The sequence below is a fragment of the Mesoplodon bidens genome (genome assembly GCF_964165515.1).
Source record: "Mesoplodon bidens genome assembly, chromosome: 10".
In the NCBI taxonomy this organism is placed as follows: domain Eukaryota; kingdom Metazoa; phylum Chordata; class Mammalia; order Artiodactyla; family Ziphiidae; genus Mesoplodon; species Mesoplodon bidens.
In genome coordinates this window covers 41,484,625-41,492,172 of record NC_138172.1, presented here as the reverse complement: position 1 = coordinate 41,492,172, position 7,548 = coordinate 41,484,625, and the positions used below count along the sequence as shown (strand labels likewise).

Here is a 7,548-nt window from a genome sequence, read left to right as displayed (position 1 = left end):
CCAAGAGAAGACAAAGGGGCTGAGCAGTGAGGGTCCCTGCCCACTACGGGGGTCTCCATTTTCACGGCCAGAGCAGGCTGGGAGCTCTGCAGTCAGGTACCTTGGGGCTCAGAGCACTCCTGAGTACCGCACTGGTCTGTACATCTCATCCAGATGTCAGTAGGTCCCACTGAGCTGCCTCAACTGCTGTGCTCAGGAAGGCATTCGTGTGGCCAGTCACTTGGTCTCACATTCATTCTGGATTGTTCATTACATTAGCCCTGGCCCAGGCTCTGAATTTTAACTCACAGGGATGGTGAATTTCAGTCAATAAACAGATAATCAGTAATGAGAACTTTTATAATATAGAGAGCAAGTTGTCTTAATGAGAAGTAAAAAAATTCTCAGTTGAATGATAATAAAAACGGAAGTTCAAATGGAACTTTTAAAAGTCCCAAAGATGGAAAGTTCTGTTCTTAGGAATTAATTACTGATTAGGAGACTGGTTAGGGTTTTATCAGTCTGAAGGAGGAACTAAATTGGTTTACAAAGCTTTTTTTCTTCTTCTTCTTCTTCTTCTTGCACTCAGCACAGGACAGGGACGGAGCAAAATGAAAGAAAAACCGTGGAAGACATTCGTGTTAAAGTTGACTTAAAGAGCAATTTCCTTGGGGAATAAGATCCTAGAGGCTAAGGTGGCCAGATTTGAAAAAGAGTCCTGTCCTGTCCCAAAGGCTCTTAAAGCTGGGACTCTGAAAGAGGGCATTATTTTGGGATGGATAGATCAGGGATGATTACACGTCCCAGCAAGACCCAACAGAAAAAGAGGCAAATTATTAGAGAGAAAATGGAAATGATGCCGCAGATTGGGAAGCTGTGGACCGTTGCCCTGGAAAAACCGACAGGAGCAATTGCAGGACCATGCCCATTCCTCCCTCACCTCACCCCCAGGCCCCGGATTGGGATTGTTCTACAGAGCGGCAACAGAATTTGGACAGAATTCATTTAACATTTATTCAAGTAATTCTTGAGCACCCAAGCACTGTCTGGGTGGATAAAAATTCCCTGCTCTCCTATTTCAAATTGGTTGTTTCCTAGAAACTAAGGCTATGTCAGGACGTGATTTAAAAACAAATCCCCAAAAAGATAAATACAGAATGGTGAGCCTGCGCGTCCGGAGCCTGTGCTCCACAACAGGAGAGGCCACAACAGTGAGAGGCCCGCGTACCGCAAAAAAAAATTTTTTTTAAATGAGACCAGCATCTAAGGGCTCTTCTCTGTACCAGGCACACCTAGAATCCTTCCACATAAAAGGCACATTTCATCCTCCAAAAGCCTGAAGCCACTTGTTCACTGCCACACAGACCAAAGACCCCTGACTTCCAGTCCAGACTCTCCCCTGTACCCTCACCCTCTTCCTAAATCTTCTCCTAATCTGCCCTGAGGTTGAGAGTACGTGGGAGGAGTACAGAAAAAGAATTTGAAAGAGAGAAATTGATTAAGCGGGCTCCCCAAATCTGGTTAATTTGTGACCCGAGCCAAGTAATATAGAGAAACAAAACTGGAGGGTGAGGAGGGCAGACTCAGATGGCCCAGGGTGGGCCTGCTGTTGAAGGAGCTGAACTCTGGTGCTGCAGCAGAGGGCGGGAAAGAGGTGCCTGTGAGGTTGCCAAATGCTGCCATGGCCAGCCCCGCCCCCTCCCCCATCTTTCTTTTCCTCCCCACCCACCCCCACTGCCTCCCTCCCTCCCGCTTCTGTACCTTTCTTTTCCGTCTACAGCCCACTGCTCAGACTGCCAGTGCCTGACCCAGCTGGTGGATGCCACCACGCAGTCCTAGGACTGGTTCCCCCAAAAGCAGGCTCTGTAAACCTTGCAGGAAGGAGGGACACCTCCGTCTCCCTCTCGTGTGATTGCTACCAGGATCTCTCCAGGTTTCCCTTCCCTTCCGCTTCCTCGTGCGGTCTCCACCGTAACCGAGCATCAGAAGTACTTGGGGAGCTGTTTAGAAACGCTGATGCCCAGATCAACTCAATGAGAACTTCTGGGGCTGGGACTAGTAGTGTCCCTGTGAGACACGAATATGAATATCCCGCTATCTTCTCTTCAGCCCCACGGAGCTTTCCCAGGCCTTGGCATACCCCACCCCTACCCCAGAAACCCAGAATTCTCTGGAAAAACAGGTAAGTGATGTTACTCATGGTAGTTAGAGAGAAGAAGCCATTCAGCCTATGTTAATTTAATTGCGACAAACACTCTCACACTCTTTAATACTTGTGTTCAAATATTTATATCATTTAAGCGCACAGTTTTCAAATTAGAATATTCTCACCAGAGCAAGCGGCTAAAGGTAATCTTTACATGACCCAGAAACACTATCTGGGTATCTTTCAAGATTTCCTTAACATAATTATTTTCAAAGGTGGTTTTAGTGAAACAGAGCAGGATATGACTTTTTTTTTTTTTTTTTTTTTTTGCGGTACGCGGGCCTCTCACTGTTGTGGCCTCTCCCGTTGCGGAGCACAGGCTCCGGATGCGCAGGCTCAGAGGCCACGGCTCACGGGCCCAGCCACTCCGCGGCATGTGGGATCTTCCCAGACCGGGGCACGAACCCGTGTCCCCTGCATCGGCAGGCGGACTCTCAACCACTGCGCCACCAGGGAAGCCCAGGATATGACAGTTTCACACAATATTTCACACCAGCTACAAAGTCAGACGGATCCTTTGTTTAAATATTCTCTGCTCACCCCCTTGTTATCTGAATGAGCTTTACGCTGCAGAAGGGTATTTGCATTTGTTCAACTGCAGGGGAAAAGGAGGAGGCCATTCTCCCCTTCAGGAGATCTCTTTCTTCAGCAGCAGTTAGGAGGTGGGCACAGGAATTTCTTTAGTTAACACCAGGCAGGACCAGGGAGTGGACAGTGGAACATGTACTGAGCGGGCCCTACAACCTGAAGGTGAGCAGGAGCCCTAGGAGGGAGGGAAGGTGGGTGCTCTGGGTGGGGTGGATCTGCACACAAGGCAGGAGGGCAGGGAGGGCAGGAGTGTTCAGAGGATGGCCCAGAGTGCTGGGCTGGGGTTTAGGGTGGAGGCGCGGATATGGCCTTGGGGGAGCATGAGCCTGGCAGGGCTAAGGCTGGTGGAAAGGCAGGGCTGGCCTGTGAGGGGTCTGAATGCCATGCTATAGCCCCATGTAGGTGGGGGTTTCTGCCTCTGGAAAGACCCGCAGCTGCAGTGTGGAAAGTGGCTCAAGCAGCCCTGGAGGCGCTGGCAGGCCAGGACAGAGGCTGTTCTGCGGGCCTGAGCTGAGGTAGGAGCTGCCAGGCTGGAGGACTCGCTGAGGGCAGGGCTTTCCTCATGAGAGGTAGTGTCTCCTGCTTTAGCACCCACCCCGGCATCAGCCCCGCTCCTCTCTCCTTCCTCTTTCCCTAGCCTCTCCTGGAGGAAGTAGGGGACGATGAAGCACCTCGGGGTGTGGCCATGGCCTCCCACCCACGTGGGGACTTTGTAGCCTCATCTCCGGGGCATGGGAACTACAACAGCTTTGGTCTCCAATAGGTGGAAGAGTGGGCTTGGGAGTTGCCTTGGACAGCTTAGTGTCTGTGAAACATGGTCCCACAGAGACTTGGCGCAAGCAAGGAAGTGAAGAGCAAGAGCGAGGATGCAGGGATTTGAGCAAGGTCCCAGGATGGCCGTGTCCTTCTTTGCGTCTCTCCTCCCGGATCGTGAGCACAGCAGCCCAATGGACAGGGATTTTCAAATGTTACTTCTAGAAAGGGAAACTGCAGACTGTCTCCACCATCTATAGTGCTTCGGAGGTAAAAAGGTGTGTTCCCAGTTAAAGGTGGGCAAATAGCAGAGCCAGGCTGAGATCCACCCGTCCTGACACGGAGTCCAGGGCCCTCCTTTGGTAATATTTTACTGGATGAAGCCATGCATTCCGTGTCTTTCGAAACTCCCTGTGGAGCCTAGTGCTGTTCTCGGAACTTGGAGCCAGCATCAACTGACCTTTGTCCTTGGGGCAAAGACCTGGTCCACGAGCCCAGTCCAGGGACATAAAGGGAGAGTGGGTCTGAACCCTTGTTCTCTAAAGTGGGAAACCTCATGTCCTGCTCCAGATCCGTCAGAGCCCGGGAGACTGTTGCACCCAGCTCACGGGGACAGCAGCAATGCGTCAGGACATGAAGGTGTGGAAGCAGGTGTTCCAGGAATTAATCCGGGAGGTGAAACCATGGCACACATGGAAACTGACACTAGACAAAAGCCTTCTTCCTAACATCCTGAAGCCAGGGTGGGCACAATACCAGCAGTGGACCTTTGCCAGGTGAGTAGGGAATGCGATAGCAATATTCCAGAAAAATCTTGCTTATTTCTTACGGTGTACACTCGTTACATGTCTTGTTCTGCTCATGCTTGTAAATTGAAGATTACAAGAAGCAAGGTGCCCTTGATCCAAGACGTTTTGACTTCATTAAAAATTTTTCCTTTTTACACTGAACCCCAAAACAATAGCAGGACTGGGCTAATGCCCAGACACAGAGAAAACAGGCTGCAAGGGGTAAGGGTGAGAAGCAGTGAGGAAAGGAGAAGAGGAGGAATGGAGGCTATTTCCCTCAACCACAGGAGAGTTGGATGAGCAGGACCCAGGGTTCATGCTCCCTGCATTGGGAGACCTAGGGTCCAACACAGAGTCCGTGGGGAGAGGCCCTGTGTGCTGAGGAGAACTGTCAGGGAGGGGGCGGAGGATAGGGAGAGCTGAGCAACACTCAGCAACCTTACCCCTCTCTACTCCAAGCTGATGGAGTCTTTTTAAAATAGGACCCTCAGAAGTCATCCAAAGTCTCACCCTCTCTTTTCCAGTTGGGAAAGCAGAGCCCCAAGGATTGGGGGTGGGAGGCTGGGACTCTATCCCGGGACTGGGGCCATGCTCATTGCCTGCCCAGCGACCCCTCGCCAGGAGAGGGTCTGGGCAGAGGAAGCAGAGCTCTCTTCTCCTGGTGGCGCATGGTTTTCCCAGGCCAAGAGCATGGGAGGAGAGTCTCAGCTCATTTTTCCCAGTTCTGGAGGCTGGAAGTCCAAGATCAAGGTGCCAGCTGCTCTTCTGAGCCACAGGCTTCTCATTGTGTCCTCACATGGCAGAAGGAGCCAGGGCGCTCGGTGGGGTCGCTATTATAAGGGCACTATATAATAGCCAAGGGCTCCACCCTCACAACCTAATCACCTCCCCAAGGCTCCACTTTCTAACACCATCACCTTCAATGTTAGGATCCCAACATGGGAATTTGCAGGGGGGACACAAACATTCAGCCTATAGCACTTATCCACACCCACTTGTATCTATTTTTGGATTTCAGTTCAGGGTTCTTGGGGCTGTTGCACTTGTAGCCTTTGACCCATTTAAATCTACATTTGAAGAAGCCTTGATTTGGGGTCAAGAGACTGGAGTTCCAGTCCTGCCTCTTCCACTCACTGGGTCTCTGGGTGTGACAAGTTCCCAGCGTGTGCCTCATCTCTAAAATGATCACACCGGACTTCGAATTTGCCCAAGATTCCTTCCAGCTCTGATGGCTTGTGATTTGCTGTTTTCATGGCAGACACAGCTGTGGGTCACAGAGCATGCGGGTGGCACAGTGGAGATAGGACCAAGGGGCTCAGGATTTCTTCCCCACTAATCCATGACCCAGATCAAATCATGTTTCTGTGTGTCCCTGTGGCACAGCCCACAACTGGGCCATACTGGGCCAAGCTGAGGGTCTTGTCTTCTTTCTCCACAGGTTCCAGTGCTCCTCATGCTCTCGAAGTTGGGCCTCTGCCCAAGTTCAGGTCCTTTTCCACATGCACTGGAGTGAGGGGGAATCCAGGGGCCAGGTGAAGATGAGGGTCTTTGCCCAGAGATGTCAGAAGTGCTCCCAGCCTTCGTTTGAGGTTCCCAAGTTCACAGAAGAGAACATCTCAAGGATCCTGAACAACCTGGTGTTGCGAATTCTGAAGAAATGCTATAGAGAAGGATTTACGTTGGTGGAGATTCCTATGATCAAGGAAATCTCTCTTGAAGGGCCACATGACAGTGACAATTGCGAGGCATGTCTGCAGGGCTTCTGTGTGCAGAGTGAGTTCGGTCTGGCCATGTGGTCACCAATATCCCCATTACCTCCCACAATAAGCTCACCCATCCTCGGGATTACCACCGAAATACCTTCTCCCACGAGGGGTAGCACTGGAGGGGATGCAGTGAAGAAAAAGAAGGTATTACCCAGACAGTCGTTTCCTGAGACCACACTAGCTGAAAGCCTCCCCACTTCCTGGAGCCCGAGAGCAAACATCAACGTCCAGGCAGAGAGAAGAGACCAGAACTGCTTCAACAATTGCACTTTCTATTCCCACACAGCCCAGCACACCAGGAGCTTAGGCGTGAGCTGCTGCTGTCTCATCCTAATCATCATCATTGTCATTGCGGTAAAAACCACTATCTGAGCCTGGAAAGCATGATGTTGAGTTTAAAAACTCAGACACACAGTCACCTATTGTATAATCCCATTGATGCAAAATACTCAGAATAGGTAAATCTAGAGATGGCAAGTAGATTTGTGGCTGCCAACCAAGGGACTGGGGGGAGAGGGGAAGTGGGGAGCAACTATTTAATCTGTATGGGTTTCTTTGGGGGGGGTGATGAAAATATTTTAGAGGTGATGGTTGCATGACACTGTGAATGCACAAAATGCCATTTATTTGTTCATTTTAAGATGGTTAATTTAATGTAAATTTCACCTCAATTTTAAAAAAAAAGAATGCTGCAATTTCATTCATTCTCTAGAGAACTGAGACTGAGGCGTTTATGGCTCACAGAACAGTTTGGAAATCTTAGGAAACCCAGTGGCCCTCTCCCCAGACAATTTTGCACAGACCTTCTGATGTCAATCTGTGGAGGCGTTTGCCAGCCAAAGCATTAGTCTGAAAAGACGGGTTCTAGAGCAGTGGTCTCCACCGAGGAGCTACACGCAGCTGAGGGCTGAGGCAGGACCATCCGCCAAGGTGGGGAGATATCCTTACGACTCCATTTAATTTTTGTTTGTACTTAACTATTTCTTGTCACATGTTTTATCATGTAGGTTAATATATTAGTAGAATGGTACAGTGATATGATAAATAAATACACACCCATTTGGAGTGGGTGTTCAGTTTCTCATTGACAGGGTTGCAAAATCAAAAACATCGTTACAGGGGGACCCTGTTCTGAAGGGCCAAGGGTGGAAGTCTGTCCATGGATTCTCACCAGGATTCTGAAACCAAGTTGCTTTCTATACAAGTTTTCTGTTCTGATTAATGAGAATAATTTTAAGACTCATTCTCACATCTTTTTTATCTAGAAATAGGAATCCTTCTGTATACGTAGCTAAAATGAAAGCAGTAGTCATTTACAGCAAATGCTCCTTTTCACTCATCCTTATCTCCTTCTCCAACTGCCTGCCTCTCTCATCAATGACAGTGGTTCCTGAAAGCACAGGGTTGGTCTGGCTGAGCCCTAGCCTTCAGGCTGCTCCTGCTGGGACAGTCTCTAGAACTTTTTCAT

At 49.7% G+C, this 7,548-nt stretch overlaps 1 protein-coding gene across 1 annotated transcript; it reads left to right on the top strand.

The window, feature by feature from the left end:
• The first annotated feature begins 4,057 nt into the window (after positions 1-4,057).
• On the top strand, positions 4,058-6,593 carry RTP3 (receptor transporter protein 3). Its single transcript, XM_081245272.1, has 2 exons — positions 4,058-4,302; positions 5,753-6,593. Exons 1-2 carry the CDS (start codon positions 4,148-4,150, stop codon positions 6,450-6,452), a joined length of 855 nt encoding a protein of 284 aa, XP_081101398.1. The 5' UTR covers positions 4,058-4,147; the 3' UTR covers positions 6,453-6,593.
• The last annotated feature ends 955 nt before the right edge of the window (positions 6,594-7,548 follow it).

Coding starts and splice junctions, on each gene's coding strand:
- RTP3 (XM_081245272.1), top strand. CDS start 4,148: ATGCGTCAGGACATGAAGGTGTGGAAGCAGGTGTTCCAGGAATTAATC. Junction 4,303..5,752: donor CAGCAGTGGACCTTTGCCAG/GTGAGTAGGGAA, acceptor CTTTCTCCACAG/GTTCCAGTGCTCCTCATGCT.